Genomic DNA, 20,414 nt, shown 5'->3' on the forward strand with positions numbered 1-20,414 from the left:
AACTCTGCACAGATAGCACTGAAGATGAAAAATTACTCCATTGTATTCTGGCTGTGGGAAAGGTTTCAAAATGAAAGGAATCAAACTAAAAAGACACATTTCAGCACTATTTACAGTAATGAAACAGTGTATTAAATACAGATATGCATTATTTCGAACAAAAGTAACACCACCTACCCCAGAAGGACAAGCACATGCGTGAAGGTATGATACCTGAGAACGATCACATGGACACCAGAGGGCTATGGTGAAAAGGATTAATGATCTGAAGTCAGTGACTCAAATGAAACTTGAATATAATCAAACATTAAAGAGACCCAGCATAGCTGAGAAGCACTAAAGCGACTAATGATATCCTAACATGCTTGGAGTACATTACTGCTAATTTCTTCAAATAGCTCCATGAGGGAGAAAGTACATTCCCAAAGTCTCAGGAATCTAATAAGCAGACTAGAAAGAAATCTGTCCATTGCATTCTGCCCGAGGGAAGCTCCTAACTGAAAAGAAAGACTTGCATTTATATAGCAGTTTTCACAACCACCGAACATGTCCAAGCACTTTACAGCTAATGAAGTACTGTTGTAACGTAGGAAACATAATAGCCAATTTGCACACAGAAAGCTCCCACAAAAAGCAATGTATTAATGACCAGATAATCTGTATGTTTTGTGATGTTGACTGAGAAATAAGTATTGGCAGGGACACTGGGATAACTCCCCTGCTCTTCTTTGAAACAGTGCCATGGAATCTTTTACATCCACCTGAGAGGGCAGATGGGGCCTTGGTTTAACATCTCATCCAAAAGACATCACCTCCGACAGTGCAGCACTCCCTCAGTACTACACTGGAGAGTGAGCCTAGATTTTTGTGCTCAAGACCTGGAGTGGGAACCCAGAACCTTGTGACTCAGGTGACATTGCTATCAACTGAAACACAAGAGCTCTCACACGTGAGTTTTCAGCCACTAATTAAGGTAGAATGTTTAGAGATACAGCACTGAAACAGGCCCTTCGGCCCACCGAGTCTGTGCCGACCATCAACCACCCATTTATACTAATCCTACACTAATCCCATATTCCTACCACATCCCCACCTGTCCCTATATTTCCCTACTACCTACCTATACTAGGGGCAATTTATAATGGCCAATTTACCTACCAACCTGCAAGTCTTTTGGCTTGTGGGAAGAAACCGGAGCACCCGGAGGAAACCCACGCAGACACAGGGGTTTCTTGTTGCCTTCCTTATGGTTTTTATCTTCAAAGAATCGTTTCCTAGGTGGGCTACAGCCAAATCCTAATTACCCTTTATGATGGTTGAGGACAGGGAGGGGTGAGTGGGCAGGTGGGAGCTCTCACCTATATTGGGTGCAAGTATCTGTACCTCCACTGAATGTAAATCCAGTATTCAGAACTGGCATTGGGTTCTTCTGACTCCAAGGCAGAATACTATCACTGAGCCAGTAGTCACTGAAGCAGTCTGTGTAGATATGCAGCAAGATCTGGACAACAAAGGCTTCTTGAGCTTTGGCTGATAAATGGCAAATAACATTCTTGCCACACAAGTGCCAGGCAATTACTATCTCAAACAAAAGAGGATCTAACCATCTCCCTTGACATTCAACATCACTGAATCCCCCATTATCAACATCCAGGGGGTTACCATTGATCAAATACTGAACTGGAATGGTCACATAAATATTGTGGCTACAAGAGCAGGTCAGAAACTGGGAATTCTGCAGCGAGTAACCCATTACCTGACTCCCCAAAGCCTGTTCACCATCTACAAGGCACAAGTCAGGAGTGTCATGGAATACTCTCCACTTGCCTGGATGATTGCGGCTCCAACAACACTGAGGAAGCTTGACACCATCCAGGATAAAGCAGCCCACTTGATCGGCACCCAATCCACAAACATTCACTCCCTTCACCACCACACACAGTGGCAGCGCTGTGTACCATATACAAGATGCACTGCAGTAACTCACCACGCCTCCTTCAACAGCACCTTCCAAACCCGCGACCTCTTCCAGCTAGAAAGACAAGGACAGCAAAAACATAGGAACACCACCACCTGCAAGTTCACTTCTGATTCACATACCACCCTGACTTGGAACTATATCATCGTTCCTTCACTGTTGCTGGATCAAAATCCTGGAACTCCCTTCCCAACAGCACTGTGGGTGCACCCACACCAGATGGACTGCAGCAGTTCAAGAAGGCAGCTCACCACCACCTTCTCAAGGGCAATTAGGCATGAGCAACAAATGCTGGCCTTGCCAGCGACGCCCAAATCCCATGTAACGAATAAAAAAAATGTCTCCCTGCCTGATGTGAATGCTCTGCTGGCTGTCAACCCAAGTATTTAGGGATCCACTCGCTGGACTGTTTGGAGTAGGGCTTGAACTTTTCAACTTCTGACTTAATGGCCAGAATGCTACCACTAAATTAAAGATTCACACCTCCCCCGCCACCCCCACACCTAACCCTAACCCTCCACCCCCGCCACCCCAACCCTAGAATACATAAAAGCACTATTTGCAACATCCTCCTTAATCAACTTGCTATTAGGTACAAAATTAAATGTAAGAAATTTAGAATGGAGGGCAGGAGAACATTCTTTACTAAGAGTTTTGAGGTTGCGAAATTCACATCCAATGTTAGTAGTTGAGGCAGAAACTATGTCAACATTCAAGACTGGATTGGATATATTGATGAAACAAAAGTGGTTGAAGGGATATAGAAACAAGGCATAATTGTGATTTGATCACGTGGAGGGTAAATGTTGACACGGACTGGTTGGGACTGAACAACCCGATTCCATAATATAGTTTCTGTGAATTTTTATGTAGTTGTTCCAAATCCTCTGATTTGGCCTTTCACAGAGTACTGCAGCCAACGTTCAGTTCTTGTGTAGTGAGCTGGCCACAATCCAGGGTACCATTAACAACAACAACTTGTATTTATAGGCTGCCTTTAACGTAGTAAAATGCTCCCAGACGCTTCTCAGGAGCATTATCAACAAAGTTTGACATCGAGCCACATAACTGACAAATGACAAAAAGCTTGGCAAAAGAAGTAGGTTTTAAGGAGCATCTTAAAAGAGGAAAGAGAAATAGAGACATGCAAAGGTTTAGGGAGGGAATTCCAGAATTCAAGGCCTTGGCAGCTGAAGGAATGGCCATGAATGGTGGAGTGCTTAAAATCAGGGATGCACAAGAGATTAGAATTGGAGGAGCACAGATATCTCAGAGGGTTGTAAAGCTGGAGGAGAATTACAGAGATTGGGAGGGGTGAGTCCGTGGAGGGATTTGAAAAAAAAAATGAGGATTTTAACTATGAGCCAATGTAGGTCAGTGAACACAGGGTAATAGGTGAAAGGAACGGTGTGAGTTAGGACACAGGCAGCAAAGTTTTGGATGAGCTCATGTTTATGGAGAGTGGAAGATGGGAGGCCAGCCAGCAGCGCATTGGAATAGTCAAGGCTAGAGTTAACAAAGGCATGGAAGAGGGATTCAGCAGCAAATGAAGTAAGGCAGGGACGGAATTGTGCAATGTTACGGAGGTGGTGATGGCATGGATATGTGGTCAGAAGCTCATCACATGGTCAAATACAAAGCCAAAGTTGCAAACAGTCTGGTTCAGCCTCAGACCGTTGCCTGGGAGAGGAATGGAGTTGGTGGCTAGGGAATGGAGTTTGTGGTGGGGCATGAAGACAATGGCTTTGGTCTTTCCAAATATTTATTGGAAGAAATTTCTACTCATCCGGAACTGGATGGCAGACAAGCAGTTTGACAATTTAGAGACAGTAAAGGAGTTGCAAGAGGTAGTGGTGAGGTAAAGCTGTGCGTCATCAGTGTACATGTGAAAACTGATGCTGTGTTTTCAGATGATATCATCAAGGAGCAGCACGTAGATGAGAAACAGAAGAAGGCCAAGGGTAAAACCTCGGGGGACACCAGAGGAAATGGTGCCTGAGTGGGAAGAGATGCCATTGCAGGTGATTCTCTGGCTACAACTGGATAGGTATGAGTGGAACCAGGTGAGTACAGTACCATCCAGCTGGATAGTGGAAAGAGGTTGGAGGAGGATTGTGTGGTGAACAGAGTCAAAGGCTTCAAGCAGGTCGGGAGGGATGAGAAGGAATAATTTATCACTGCCACAGTCATTTGCGATTTTGCTAAGAGCTGTCTCAGTACCATTGGAAGATTCAAACAGAGAATTCTGGGAAAGATGGGTACAGATTTGGAAGGCAACATCTCAGGCGGGAATTGTAACCTGCCAGGATGGGTGGATGGCAGGTTAAAAGATCAGAAGTGTTGGGAAGCAGGCAGAAACTAGCCGTCTTTCACATTTAACTTGAGTGCATCGTTAGCGCACAGGAAACCCCTGTGAGACAGGCGGGTCTGAAGGTTAGGTATGTTAAACGGCAATCAAGTGCCATTTTAACATAGGATTCTGCCTTTAACTCTGGATGCACATGGTTCCTGGACTTGCTGGAGCTCGCCAGGTATAACAAGATGAGAGAACAGCGGCATTGACGGGGCTGAAAATTGACAGGCAAGAATGGCTTTAAATAATGAGATATTACAGCTGCTTCCTTGCCTAAGTGAAAGACTTTTGCTCACAGGACTTGTTCTGAGAGTGTGAATTTACTGCTTTGGAGGTGCTTTCCAATTCTTTGGAGGTCATTTATATTACGTTGGAGTTTTTTTGCTTTTCATCTGCACTTCCCAGCTCTCAACCTTCAGATCAGCATGTCAGCCACTTATGTTGCTCTTCCTTGGACCTCTGATTATGAACAAGAGGAGCAGCACCAGCAACACCACCAGTAGCAGGAGCAGCAGCTGCCTTCTACTCAACCACCTGTCACTCCACAGGACAGAGGGACCAGATAGAGCCCCAGTTCACAGTACATACCCCAGCACAGGGTATACAGGCAGAGGATTAGCTTTCTGGGCATGACAGAGTGCCACAGCTTCAGGAGACTCAAACGAAAATCCCGTGAAAGCAATGAAGGTGAACAAGGTAAAGGAGACAAACGAAGAAGGGTCACTGACCCGAAACGTTAACTCTGCTTCTCTTTTCACAGATGCTGCCAGACCTGCTGAGTGGTTCCAGCATTTCTTGTTTTTATTTCAGGAGACTCAGACTTTTTGACATTTGCAGCCTCCTCAAAGAAGAGCTCCGTGCAAGTGAACCAGGTAGGCATGCATTGCCAGTGGTGGTTAAAATCACCACAGTGCTTCCAGAGATCTGCTAATATTTGTAGAATGCTAGAAAAGGAAAGCTTATGTCCGACACCGAGAACTTAATACTACAGAAAGCTGAGAGGAGTACAGAAAGTGGAGGGGTGAAATCAAAAGGAAATTAGGAAAGCAAAGAGAGGGCATGAGAAAATATTGGCAAGCAAAAGCAAGGTGAACCCAAAGATGTTTTATCAATACATTAAGAGTAAGAGGATAACTGAGGAGAGAGTAGGGCCCATAAAAAACCAAAAAGGTAACCTATGTAATAAAAACAAGAAATGCTGGAACCACTCAGCAGGTCTGGCAGCATCTGTGGAAGGAGAAGCAGAGTTAACGTTTCGGGTCAGTGACCCTTCTTCAGAACTAGCAAATATTAGAAATGTCAAAGGTTATAAGCAAGTGAGGTGGGAGTGGGGCAAGAGATAACAAAGGAGAAGGTGTCGATTGGACAAGGCCACATAGCTGACCAAAAGGTCATGGAGCAAAGGCAAACAATATGTTAATGGTGTGTTGAAAGACAAAGCATTAGTACAGATAGGGTGTTAACGGACTGAAGATTGAAAAGCAGCAAGTACAAATATGAAAAAAACAGTGGGTAAGCAAACTGAACAAACTAAAATGAAATGAAATAAACAAAAAAAATTGTAAAAAATGTAAAAAAGAAAAAATAACTAAAAATAAAAGTAAAATGGGGAGCCCGTCATGCTCTGAAATTATTGAACTCAATGTTCAGTCCGGCAGGCTGTAGTGTGCCTAATCGGTAAATGAGATGCTGTTCCTCGAGCTTGCGTTGATGTTCACTGGAACACTGCAGCAAGCCCATGATAGAGTTGGGAGCATGAGAGCAGGGGGGAGTGTTGAAATGGCAAGCAACCGGAAGCTCAGGGTCCTGCTTGCGGACTGAGCGGAGGTGTTCCGCAAAGCGATCACCCAGTCTGCGTTTGGTCTCCCTAATGTACAGGAGACCACATTGTGAGCAGCGAATACAGTATACTACATTGAAAGAAGTACAAGTAAATCGCTGCTTCACCTGAAAGGAGTGTTTGGGGCCTGGGATAGTGAGGAGAGAGGAGGTAAATGGGCAGGTATTACACTTCCTGTGATTGCAGGGGAAGGTGCCATGGGACGGGGATAAGGTGGTGGGGGTAATGGAGGAAATTTTTTTCATGTTTGTACTTGCTGCTGTTCAATCTTCAGTCCGTTAACACCCTATCTGTACTAATGCTTTGTCTTTCAACACACCATTAACATATTGTTTGCCTTTGCTCCATGACCTTTTGGTCAGCTATGTGGCCTTGTCCAATCGACACCTTCTCCTTTGTTATCTCTTGCCCCACCCCCGCCTCACTTGCTTATAACCTTTGACATTTCTAATATTTGCTAGTTCCGAAACGTTAACTCTGCTTCTCTTTCCACAGATGCTGCCAGACCTGCTGAGTGGTTCCAGCATTTCTTGTTTTTATTTCAGATTTCCAGCATCCGCAGTATTTTGCTTTTATTAAGGTAACCTATGTGTAAGGGTGGAAGATGGTGGTATTGTTCTTAATGAATACTTAGCGTGTCTTCACAAAAAAGAGGGACGATGCAGATATTGTACTTAAGGAAGAGTGTGAAGTATTGGATATGATAAACATAGGGAGTGAGGAAGTATTAATGGGATTAGCATCCTTAAAGGTTGATAAATCATAACGGCTGGATGAAATGTACCCCAGCCTGCTAAAAGAAGCAAGAGAGGAAATAGCGGAAGGTCTGACCATCATTTTCTAGTCCTCACTGGATACAGGTGTGGTGCCCGAGGATTGGAGAACTGCTAACGTTGTACTTCTGTTTAAAAAGGGAGTGAGGGATATCCTGAATAATTGCAGGCCAGTCAGTCTAACATCAGTAGTGGGCAAATTATTGGAATCTTTTCTGAGAGACAGGATAAACAGTCACTTAGAAAGGCACAGGTTAATCAAGAATACTCAGCATGGATTTGTTAAGGGAAGATCTTGTTTGACCAACTTGATCAAATTTTTTGAAGGAGTAACAAGGGAGGTAGATGAGGGTGGTGCAATTGATGAGATCTACATAGGTTTTAGCAAGGCTTTTCACAAGGTTCCACATAGCAGACTGGTTAAAAAAATAAAATTCCATGGGATCCAGGGAAATGCAGCAAGGTGGATACAAAATTGGCTCAGTGGCAGGAAACAAAAGGTAATTGTTGACGGGTGTTTTTGCGACTGGAAGGCTGTTTCCAGTGGAATTCCGCAGGGCAGTACTGGGTCCCCCGCTTTTTGTGGTATACGTTAATGATTTGGACGTAAATGTAGAGGGCATGATCAAGAGGTTTGCAGATGACATAAAGATGGCCATGTGATAGATAGTGTGGAGGATAGCTGTAGGCTTCAGGAAGATACTGATGGTCTGGTCAGATGGGCAGAAAAGTGGCAAATGGAATTCAACCCGGAGACGTGTGAGGTGATGCATTTGGGGAGATCAAACAAGGCAAAGGAATACACAATTAATGGGAAAATACTGAGAAGTGTAGAGGAAGTGAGGAACCTTGGAGTGAATGTCCACAGATCCCTGAAGGTAGCAGGGAAGGTCAATAAGGTGGTTAAGAAGGCATATGGAATCCTTTCCTTTATTAGACAAGGTATAGAATACAAGAGCAGGGAGGTTATGTTGGAACTGTATAACCCATTGGTTAGGCCACAACTTGAGCACTGTGTGCAGTTCTAGTCATCTCATTACAGAAAGGATGTAATTGCATTAGAGAGGGTACAGAGGAGATTTACAAGGATGTTGCCAGGACTGTAAAAATGCAGCTATGAGGAAAGATTGTATAGGCTGGGGTTGTTCTCCTTGGAACAGAGAAGGCTGAGGCGAGATCTGATTGAAATGTACAAAATGTTGAGGGGCCTGGATAGAGTGGAGGTGAAGGGCCTAGTCACCTTAGCAGAGAGGTCAGTGACTAGGGGGCATAGATTTAAAGTGATTGGTAGAAAGATTAAAGGGGAGATGAGGAAAAGTTTTCTCACCCAGAGGGTGGTGGGGGTCTGGAACTCACTGTCTGAGAGGCTATTTGAGGCAGAAACCCTCAACTCATTCTAAAGAAGTCTGGATATGCCCCTCAAGTGCCGTAATCCACAGGGCTATGGACCAAATGCTGGAAGGTGGGATTAGAATGGGTGGATCGTTTTTCGGCTGGCACAGACATGATGGGCCAAGTGCCTCTTTCTGTATCTTAAACTTTCTATGATTCTACGAGCCTCAAGCACAAAACAGTCCCACAGTAACAATTCATTTTTTCTCACAGCCACCCATTGCTTGCCTTTAACTCTTGTCATATCATTCTTCACAAGGCAGAAGGACACTTGGCAGGCAGCAAGCAAAAATGGGCAAGACAGGACAATGGAGTTTTGAAATAAAGTTTATAGCTGAAAAACATTAAGCAGAAATGTGACACTTTTACACAGTGTTAAACACCCAAGTAAACACCCTTGTGTAACTACTAATCCTTCCTTTTCTTTTTTCTAGTAGTCTTACGTGCTGTAACCCTAGTGGCTTGAGCAGAGCTGGAGGCCGGCTGCATGTTCCCATGCTCTGACTGCTCAGTTGCTCTTGGCTGATGTCCTCTGGGTTATGAGCTTGTGAGGGCCCTGCCTGAGGCTACCCAGCCTGCAGCTGTGCAGAGGAAGACTTGGCTGTTGATGCAGGAGGCAGAATGCAGGATTCTGACTGAGAAGGGGCAAGGGGCCAGGAATAGAAGCAGAGTCCCCACTTCCATGTGCCCTTCCCTCTCATGGCCCAACCACACTTTCCTGCTAGCCATTGGACTTCAGTGAGGTGCTGAATGGCCAGAACAAGGTTTTCCTCAATCCTCCTTAAGGTGGCAGCCAGGCCATTGGTGAGGATCAGCATGCATTCAGTTGCTTGCTGTGTCTGATACCCAATGCAGGTGCCACCCTTTCCATGGATGTAGACATCAGTGGAAAGGCATAAGACATCATGGTACTTGTGCCAGAGTTGGACTCCTCCAATCTCTCTCCAATTGTGCACAGTGGCTCCGGAAAGGATGACAGAACCTCATTCCCTGACAGCCCCTGAGGCTCAGCATCTGTGTCCTGCTGAGAAGAACTTGCAGTGTCTTGCGCCCTCCAAAAAAAGGATTTGTAGTAACACAAGTGTGTTTGCTTGGGTGTCTTGTGCCCTCTGAAGGATTCTCCACTGCTGTACCTATCTTCACCACCTGCTCCTTCTCACAGTGGCGCAGTGGTTAGCACCGCAGCCTCACAGCTCCAGCGACCCGGGTTCAATTCTGGGTCCTGCCTGTTTGGAGTTTGCAAGTTCTCCCTGTGTCTGCGTGGGTTTCCTCCGGGTGCTCCGGTTTCCTCCCACATGCCAAAGACTTGCAGGTTGATAGGTTAATTGGCCATTATAAATTGCCCCTAGTATAGGTAGGTGGTAGGGAAATACATAGGGACAGGTGGGGATGTGGTAGGAATATGGGATTAGTTTAGGATTAGTATAAATGGGTGGTTGATGGGCGGCACAGACTCGGTGGGCCGAAGGGCCTGTTTCAGTGCTGTATCTCTAAAACTTGTTAAGTGTGTTTCAACCATGTGACAACCTAACTATCTCTCTTGGTGTCCCCCCTCTCCCTGAGGTGTGTATATCTGAGGTGGTGGAGGGTGTACATGAATCATGTGGCAGTGCATCCTCAGAATGAGTGACCTCCTCTGAGGGCTTGGTTCTCCTCTGGCACCACCTCCGAAGGGAGGCTTGTAGGACCTATGTGAGTTGAAAGGCATGACTTAGAATTAACAAGATGAGAGGGTTCTGAGTCATCATTGTGCAAATCATCATATTTCAGTGGCTGCTAACTTCAGGTTAACATGAGTGAGTGTTGTATGCCATGTGTCTGTGTTATATTTATTTCTGGCATCAGGTAGCAGGGAGACTGCCATATTTCCATTGTCAGTGGCTATGCATACCGAAACCCTGATTATTTTCATTGTCCCCTCATCCACAGCTGTCAAGGTGGCAATTAATCAAGGGCCACTTCTGGATCTCTACCCCTCCCTGCTGTTCCATGCTCTCTTCTCCATCAAGAAGAAGTAGAAGGGACCTCTGAGTGTGAGCTTGGAACGTTTTGAGAGGATGGAAGGACATTTGTGGAGGGTCACTGTGGGGGATGGGGGTGGCATGGCCAAGAGATGAGGGTATTGTTGCATTTGTATTAGTAGCATTATAGGGCGTTTTACAGAGTCTTAGACTCTGGTAAAGGTGAACTAACAACTCTATTATTTACAGTTACTATATACACTCTCCGCAAACCACATAAGCTAGCATCCTTCATGCTGCTATACTTCCTTTTTCTCAAGCCTATCTCATGTGACTGTTACATCATTACTCATACCGTTGGCAGGGATGTCTCTCACTGTCTTTGGTATTAACCCTTTACATCCTTATTCTACATCTACCCCCAAGTCTTATCCAACATTTTTACAAACATATATACATTTATGACTTCTCAACTACACTCTCTCCCCACAATCTCTGACTTTACAGATTCAGTCTCATTGGAGGTTTGACAACTCTCCCCGATCTGGTTGTAATCTGTCTGGGACATCAATAGTCTTTGTAGGAAGTATTGGTTGCTGATTTGGTTTTTCGTTTCTACGGGTTGTAGTATTCCATTCGTTTTAGGTTTGCTCATCTTCATTTAGATCTTGCAGATGGACTATTGGCCGTTGCTTTTGTGGAATAGGAATGATATTCCTGCAATTCCTTTGTATACTCCCCTCATTTGTTCATATACGATTGCTGATAGTCCTCATGTTTATGGATCGCTGTACCTTCTTGTTCCCCATCACATATCCAAACTTTTTGACCATTGTTTAATTTGGGTAAGCTTCTTGCTTGAAATCTCCTATTGTAATTCTGAGTTTGTTTCCTTCTGCAGGAATTTTCTCTTTCTCAAACGTTCACGTAGCCTTGAGTCTTCAATCCAGTATTAATTGTTGAGGCAATACTAGAAGCTGTGTTCTTAACTTCCTTCCCATTAGTAACTCTGCTGGTAATAATCCGTACATCAGTGGTGTTGAACGATATACTATGAGTGAGATAGGAAGATCTTTATTTTTCTTGAGTAAAGATTTTGGCTCTTACACCTCGCTCTGCCTCACCATTGAACTGTGGATACCTCAGTGAGCTCGTAAGATGCTGAAAGCCCATCTTCATGGCAAACTGGGTAAAACATTCATTCATGAACTGTGGTCCGTTGTCTGATAATATTTCATCCGGAATCCTGTGTGTCGCGAAGATGTCCATAAGAAATCTGATAACTGCTTCGGTGGTCGTAGAATGTAATCATCTGACTTCTATCCACCTGGAAAAGTAGTCGTTAATGATGATATATGACTTCCCACCAAACATGAATAAATCCATGCTTAGCCTTTGCCAAGGTCTAGTTGGAAATTGGGTAGTCAACAGCAGTTCCAAAGGTTAGGAGATTTTCAAATTCTCCTGGTCGCTTTCACCATTGCCACCATGTTGCATTGGTGGGTTTGTATTAATAGCATTGTAGGGCAGTCTAGAGAAGATCTTGGTAAAGGTAAACTAACTGGTAAAGGTTAACTAACAATTCTATTATTTATAGCTACTATATATACTCTCCACAAGCCACCTAAATTAGCATCCTTCATACTGTTATACATTCTTCTTCTCAAGCCTTTCTCATGTGACTGTTACATCATTGCTCATACAGTGGGAGGGGTCTCTCTGTCTTTAGTATTAACCCTTTACATCCTCATACTACAGGTGTCAGTGGTGGTGGCTGGTCAGATGGGGATGAGAGAAGGTGCCTGGAGAGGGAGGAATGGGTAGAGTTGCAAGGTGTGTCAGTCTGAGGAGTGATGTGCAGGAGAAGGCAGAATGAGGAGGCATGCCACTCATCTTTCCAGCCCTGATCAGGTCATTAAACTAGTTGCAACAATGTATCCAGGATCGAGGCACCACACTCCTCCTGCTGCTGATCTCCTCAGCCACCTCCAGGCACACCTGCTTGTTCTCTGCGGCAGGCTTTTTCTTCCAGCCCGCAGGCAACAGAATCTTCCTGCAGGCCCTTACAGCCTGCAGCATGATGTCCAGGGATACATCTGAAAAGTGTGGTGCTGCCTTTGCATATTGACACTCCATCTTTTAAGTTGCTGGCTCTGTTTTGACACTTTGACAATGCTTCCATTCTGAGCCTTGTTGGGTCGCTTTAAATAGTAGAGCTGAAACAGTTTGCTGCAGGATGTCATCATGTCTGCCTCCTCTATTTGATTGGGACATCCAGAAGTGAAATGCAAATGCGGCGGCTGAGTTAAAAAGGCACTGACGGACACACTGCTGAAACATTCAGGTTCTTGACACAGTGCTGGCTCCCCCCGCCCTGAGTGGGCCAGAAAGGTAATATTCAGCCCATCGTGTGGAAGACCTGTTAGCTGATGGATTCCCATAAGTCTAACCAGCCATATGTTGGCATATCCAAAAATAGGAATGACTAATGTATTTTTGCATAAACATTGTGCAGCCCATACAAAAAAAATTGATATAAAGAAAAAAGATTTGCATTTATATACCGCTTTTCACGATGGACATCTCAAAGTGCTTTACTGCCAATGAAGTATTTTTGAAGTGTAGTCATTGATGTAATGTAGGGAGCTGTGGTAATCTGATGACAGTATTCCTTGTTCCTTACTGTTCCTCTATGTAAACATTGTTTGAATATTGAATATATCTATTTTGACTTTATAGACCATTTACATACAAATTTACAGTTTTTTGTTCGTCCTATGTTAATTTCTAACTTCAACTTCAAGTGGAGATAACAAAACATTTTTGTATATTGATTTTGCAACCACATGAATACTTTATTTGCTTTTCATCCATCCATATAAGAGACAATTTTGCATTCCTTCTCTCCAGGCATGGAGCAGCAATGGCCATATTGCTGGTAATAGTGAATGCACTGCCTGTCATTGTTTCATTCCTGGAAGTGACAGACTACGTCGGTCATTTCCTAGGATGTGCTCCCTGTGAACCTTAAAATCACTATTAAAGCTGAAAATCTTGTATTGAATGTATATGATAGCATCAAATCTATCTGTGGCAGAAATATGTCAATGAGTCATAGTCATAGCGTTATTAACGGCAAAGAAGGAGTCCATTCCAGCTCTCCACAGAGCTAACCAGTCAGTCCCACTCCCCTGCTCGATCATCATAGCCCTGCAAGTCTATTTCCCTCAAGTGGCCATGCAACCTCCTCTTGATATCACCGATTGTCTCCGCTTCCACTACCCTTGCGGGCAGTGAGTTTCAGGTCATTACCACCCTCTGTATAAAAAAAATGCTTCCTCATATTCCCCCTGCATCTCTTGCCCAAAACTTTCAATCTGTGTCCCCTAGTCTTTGTACCATTTGTTAATGGGAACAGTTTTTCCTTGTCTAACTTATCTAAGCCTGTCATAATCTTGTACATTTATATTAAATCTCCCCTCAATCTCCTTTGTTCCAAGGAGAACAAACACAGCTTTGTCCACCCTAACCTTGTAACTAAAATCCTTGATCCCTGCAACCATTCTGGTAAATCTCCTCTGCATCATCTCAAGGACCCTCACATCCTTCCTAAAGTGTGGCGACTGGAACTGGATGCAATACTCCAGTGGGGCCTAACCAGCGCAGTATAAAGGCTCAGCATAACTTCCCTGCTCTTGTACTCAATGTGTCTATTTATTAAGTCATATCCCATATGCTTTCGTAACCACTCTCGCAATATGTCCTGCCACCTTCAAAGATCAATGACATGCATCCCCAGGTCTCTCTGTTCCTGCACACTCTTTAGAACTGTGCCATGAGTTGGCATTACAAATGAACATTTCCAGCCCGGGGCTCTGTGTGCCAGGAGGACACATCAGGAATGTGTCCACTGAATGACTTCACAATGGAAATAATCTGCCACTCTCAAAAACTTCCAAAACTTTCAACACTTCTGATAAGATCACCACCCCACCCCCTTCTCCCAATCCTGTGCTCGCTGACCTACATTGGCTGCTGGTCCAGCAATGCCTCAATTTTAAAATTCTCATGCTTGTTTTCAAATCCCTCCATGGCCTTGCTGCTTCCTATCTCTGTAATCTGTTCTAGTTCTACAACCCTCCAAGATCTTTGCACTCCTCCAGTTCTGGCCATTTGTGCATTCCCTATCTTAATCACTCCACTACTGCTGGTCCTGCCTTCAGCTGCCTAGGCACCAAGCCTCTCTATTTTTCTCTCCTTCTTTAAGACATTCCTTAAAACCAACCTATTTGACCAGGTTTTCGGTCACCTGTCCTAATTTCTCCTTATACCGCCCGATGTCACAATTTGTTTAACAGCACTCCTGTGAAACACCTTGTGACTTGCATATGAATACAATTTGTTGTTGCTATGCAGAGTCCAGGTTTGTCCAACAGAGAAAACTCACCAGCGAAACTTAAGTTGAAGCTTATTTTCATGGGGGCCAAGGAGGTTGAGGGGTAATCAGATAGTAAGATTATGAAGAGTAAACAGTGAAGGATTATTTCCATTGTCAGCAAGACAATAAAACAAGATCACACATATAAGATGATCACAAAAAAAAAGAGGCAAGAAGAAAGTTTCTTTGCACAAAGGTTGGTAAGAATGTGAAATTTTGTAGCACAAACTATAGTTGAAGCAGAGCAGGACTTGGCCCTCCTTCAGATAGTCTATCCTTCTGAGACTTGGGGCTGAATTTTTAGGCCCCGATGGGGGCAGACACAGAGGCAGGTGGGGATGTAAATTCATGCTGCCGGCATGCCAGTTCCCCAACTCCGTCTGTCTCTGGGCCATTTTTCCAGAGGTGGGATGGGGGGGTTGGTGGCAGGGCTACACGACCACAAGCAGCGGGTAGCCAATTAACCTCATTCAAGGCCTATTAAGGCCTATTCTCAGAGGCTGACTGGAATTTTCTAGTCGGCCTCCAGGTCCCCAGAGGCGTCGGGAAACATTGTCGCTTCCTGGACACAGCCACCTGGCAGCAGACCAGGGCATCGAACACTCCAGGCAGGCCGAGAGGTCCTCCTTGCCTGCGTGGCTTCAGCTGCAGCCCATCCTGTGAAGGGGCTTCCACAACGTTGCCCAGCTGCCGAGACCATTTTTTAAATTAGAGTTAAAAAATGTTGGAGAGGGCGCCTCCATCTTGAGCCGCCCTCTCCCTCAGTTACCTGTAAGGGTAGCCTGCTGCTTCTCTAGTGCTGGAGGGCCTCTTCTTGGCCCACCCTCTGGCCACTAATTGGCCAATTTGGGGAAAATCACAGCCTGGTGACTATTCCCAACACGGGGGGGGGGGGGGGCAGGGGGGTTTCTGACACCCATTTGTCCATGATAATGGGGTTCCAAAATATATGGGAAAAATCCTGCCCTTGGACATTTCACCTCTGTTTATTAATGAAAAGTAATGTCATAGTTTAAAAGGAATTTATGAAGAACATTTTTGGTAAATTCCAACAAATTCATTACTATAGACAGGTTTGATACCCTGGACAATTTCTGCTGTGACTTTACAAAAAACATTAGGAGATATAAATTCATCTTGGCCAGTACTGCAAAACAAGCAACGGCAAATCAACGACCCACTCCAGCCGATTTTCTTTTCCATTGACTTTAACAAGCAGATACATCACTTATCTCAGAATTAAGAAGCATATAGCATATAATAATATTAACCTCATTAGCTGGTATCTTATTGTTGGACATCTACAGCAATTTACACTTGTACAGTACCTTTAAAGTAGTGTAACAATCCAAGATGCTTGTCGCATTCTGAGTTGCATCTGTATTGCTGTAAGCAGAACACTGGTAGTTTATGAAGCTTCTTACAATGTTAAATGCAGCATTAGCTGAAAGACTAGAAACTAGATTTATAGCCTTAGCAATTTGGAGTGATCCTTATTGAAAGAGAGATGTGCCAGACTTGAAACTAGTTCTACATGTAAGCTTGTGTGCTATCTCTCTTGTATCATTCTTTTTAATGGCTCAATATAGAAGCAATACTAATCTTTCAAATTACTGTAAATTATAAACAATATTTACACATAAATTAATCTTATCTAGTTTTTATATGATTAATGTCAAGATGGTAACGTGGCGTGTAATTTCAATAACCACCAGGGAGATGCAAAATCATTATTACAGTTTTGTTTATTCTCTGGATTTCATTGCCTATACACAGGGCAACATGTTTACTCATAACCAATTAATGATTCTTCTGACTAGCTGATGATTTCCAAATCCTGTGGAGAACTGTGTGTAGCTATGTACATTGCTGATGCTGCTGGCAATGTTCAGGAAACCTTGACCAAAGATACAGCAAAGACTACAACTGGGAGAAAAACAGCTGTTGATACAGATGAAGGTAAGAGACACTGTTTCTTTGTCGTGGGAAAATGTTTGTCAGGTTATCTGCAATGGCACTTGCAGCAGGTCTACTTATACATCAATTCAAACACTTAGTTAAACAATATTGATACTTTAAGTACATAAAATGGACAATTTAAAGAAAAAGACAGCATGATTGAACAAATCAGTTTATTTGTAACCTACTGTACTGCCACACAATTACCATTAAAACATATATATTTGAGTAAATATTACCAAGTACAGTTAAAACACACCTCCTTTAAAGAGGTAATGTTACTGCAAACATATATATTTGCAAATCATCTTTAGTTTGGAAAGAGCAGTATGTAATTTTTGCAACAATTACATCACATGCAATTGGCATGATGATGGGTTTCAAAGGGTATTTGTTAGTTGAATGTTGCAAACAAAAAGAAGTTTTGTTTCAATCAGATGGTGACTGTTACACATTTGGAGTCTGCTATAGATAACTTTTTGGGTTTATTGGGATCAGTTGCTTCCTCAGCAGATCCCATATCCCTTACATTCCAATCTTGACTCATACTGCCCAATATTTACTTATACAATGCAATAACATAATCAGGAGGCTTAGCAATGTGCCCTGTTAATCTACAAACTGAATATTTTAACTTGTACATACCCCAAAGTGTTATTCTCCAGCCTTTTTATGGCAAAGGAGACCATTCAGCCCATTGAGTCTCTGCTGGCTCTCTACAGAGGTATTCAGTCCGTCCCACACCTTGCTTGATCCCTGTAGCCCTGTGAGTCTATTTCCTTCAAGTGCCCATCCAATTTCTTTTTGAAGTCATTGATTGTTTCTGCTTCCACCATTTGTGGGCAGCGAGTTCCAGGTCATTACCATTACTGCGTAAAAAGTTCTTTCTCATATTCCTCCTGCATCTATTCCCCCTAGTCCTTTTACCATTAGCTAATGGAAACAGTTTTTCCTTGTCTAACTTAATCTTGTGCACTTCTATTAAATCACCCCTCAATCTCCTTTGTTCTAAGGAGAATAAACCCAGTTTTTCCAACCTAACCTTGTAACTAAAATCCCCCATCCCTGAAATCATTCTGGTAAATCTCCTCTACACTCTCACATCCTTCCTAAATAATAGCTGGAAATGATAAACACTATGACAAGACAAGGTTCATGACAAATCAAAAAACTGGGTTATTTTGCAGAAAACACATGACTAGAAAAATGAGAAATTCCAGACTTTTAAATATTTCTTTTGCAACGTTTCTAAAAACACAAAACAGAAAAAGCACAACACACAAGCACAGACAGCAGAAGGAATATTCACGTTATATTTTTTTCCTTTTGGATCCTAGATCTTAATTCCCCATTCAGTCTAAGACCTGCCTTCTTGCAACCTTTGTTATACCTGATTGATCCTCAATAATGTCTTTTGTCTCTTTTTGCTGATTCTGATTCCAGGAAACAAAGTTTTACCAAACTACACTGGCAACTACCCATGTTGAGCTCAAATGAATCATCCGCTCAACCAATGTAGATATGAATGATCACTGAAATACCCAAATTTACTTTCATTCAAACCATGTTGGTTCAGACTTTCTGCCAAAATCTTAATCTACATCTCCAGTACTGTTGTCCTGTGAATTTAACCCTTTAAAAGCTAACTCAATCTAGCATTTTGACATATATTACATAAAAGGTCCCTTGTGGCAGCATAATTTGAAAATCCAAAATGTGATAGGGGTCTGTAGGCTTTGGTGAGTGGTGTATGAAATAACAGTGTAATAATAGCTTTATTAATGCTGCTTCATGATTCTGCTGTTCAACTGTTTAATGTAACAAGTTAGAAACTCCAACAAGTGACCAAAAACATTATTCTATTTATCATTGTACATTGGTGCTTTTACCCACTTATCCATCTTAGATATCACTACCTAACAGCTAGTCCTACTAAAGAGATCCTAAAGCAGAAATCAGAAAATCTAATCAACCATGAAGCATCATTTAAGCAACTTTCACTTTATTTATAAATCTGTTTAAAATGATTAAAAAAGGGTTCAATTAAACCTTTTGTTCTCAATCTGCAATCTCAATGTTCTTATTACGTTGCTGCATCCTATTTTGTGATTATTCCATTACTGGTTAATGTCTACTTTATGGTTATTGTATACTAAACAAAACATAAAACAATCATAAACCATTATCTTATTATTGGATTTGGTGGGAAGCTGTCTTTTTGAACAGACAGTTTTGCAGTCAGGGAACTTAGAAGAATAGGTTTCTCTCAGGTCTTGCCAAATTTAACAACAGCACCTGATTTTTGAAATCTGTTTCCCACTTGCAGTAGCAAAGTTGAGAGGTTGGCTGGCTCTTGGATGATTAGGGTTACAGCTATTGGCTGCAGCTGGAGAACATAGAGGAGGGAGAGATAGATTCAGGGAGTCAAGGAGGACAGTGATGGGGCAGTTGGGAGAGACAGGGGGAGATGGGAATAAGATTGTGAAGAGGTGGAGAGATCAGAGAAGGAGGGGAGAAGATCACGGAGGGTTGAAGAGATCAGAGAGTGTTGACAGGAGGTCAAGGGCCGTGAACGACATTGGAAGGGCAATAGATAGTGGTTGGGGGAGTGGGTGTGGCGGTGGTGGGTCCAATCATTGGCGAGGCCAAGAGGTTTAAATGATGGGTCAGGGAAGCACTCCTCATGGTCCACAAGCAGTACTGCAAAAACATATCTCTTTGTTAAAGCTGGAACAGAGGAAGAAATCTGAGGAATACAGCCTCATTAAAATATTTAAATGAGGGACCCATCTCCTGGAAGTGGGGTGTCTCACCCCTCCTATCCTGCCTCCATTAAAATCAGATATGGGTGGGTTCAAGGCAGGTTGGGGTCAAGTTGGAAATTTTTTACATTTTTACTTCTCACCCATTTTTGGCTTAGTCACGAACTGTACTGTTGATCTGTGATGCATACAGATTTGAGAAAACCACACGTGGAAGAGTTTATTGCAACTGAAGAAACTCCCGATCCAATAACGTTTCCTGAATCTCATGAGATAATTCCAAACTCAACTACCAACAAAGAAACAGTAGGTGAAATCAACGTCTTGGAGAAAAGTGAGCAGCTGACACAACCTTGTATAGTACAAGAAGCATCAGATTCGGCTGTATTTCAAAATCCAAATGACTGAAAGAATAAAGAGATAACTGTTATATATACAGTACTGACAGAAGTTATACTTAAAAGTGAAGAAAGCTAAGTCACTCAAGAATTAGCTTCTCAAGACTTCATGATGGACAGATACTCAGCATCATGAAACAGTTTGAAATACTAGTTATAGTAATAGTATATAAAGAATAACACATAGATTGGATTATGCTACAAAGGTATTAAAGGACTCCCATGAGTCATAAACCATTAGAAATTTCAAACAGTTTATATCATCTGAACCTTCTACTGTGCTACATTCTTTAAATAGACTGCAATTTATGTGTTATCCTTTATGATGTCCATGTGAAGTTTGAAGTGGTGATTTTAGGTCAAATGCAGTGAAACTGAACAGAGAATTGGGGCTATAGAGTTAGAATGCTAGCTTCAGTCTGCAATACTTTCTAACAAAGCTGACTCCAGAAACACAGCATCGTGAAATATCTCTTTTTATTCCTTCCTTTGTGCTGACCTCTCAGTCAGTCACTGATTCCCATAATTGAATCGTGCACCATGCAATCTGGACTGCAGCA

At 42.9% G+C, this 20,414-nt stretch overlaps 1 protein-coding gene across 1 annotated transcript in view; it reads left to right on the plus strand.

Annotated features, from left to right (window-relative positions):
• The window catches only part of myom1b (myomesin 1b), a 223,288-nt gene extending 203,424 nt beyond the window's left edge, over positions 1-19,864 (plus strand). Inside the window, exons 39-40 of the mRNA XM_068030846.1 lie at positions 16,556-16,694; positions 19,650-19,864. Of these exons, the coding sequence (XP_067886947.1) occupies positions 16,556-16,694; positions 19,650-19,864 (354 nt within the window). The remainder of the gene's footprint in view (positions 1-16,555; positions 16,695-19,649) is intronic.
• The last annotated feature ends 550 nt before the right edge of the window (positions 19,865-20,414 follow it).

Source organism: Heterodontus francisci, chromosome 5 (assembly GCF_036365525.1).
Source record: "Heterodontus francisci isolate sHetFra1 chromosome 5, sHetFra1.hap1, whole genome shotgun sequence".
NCBI lineage: Eukaryota > Metazoa > Chordata > Chondrichthyes > Heterodontiformes > Heterodontidae > Heterodontus > Heterodontus francisci.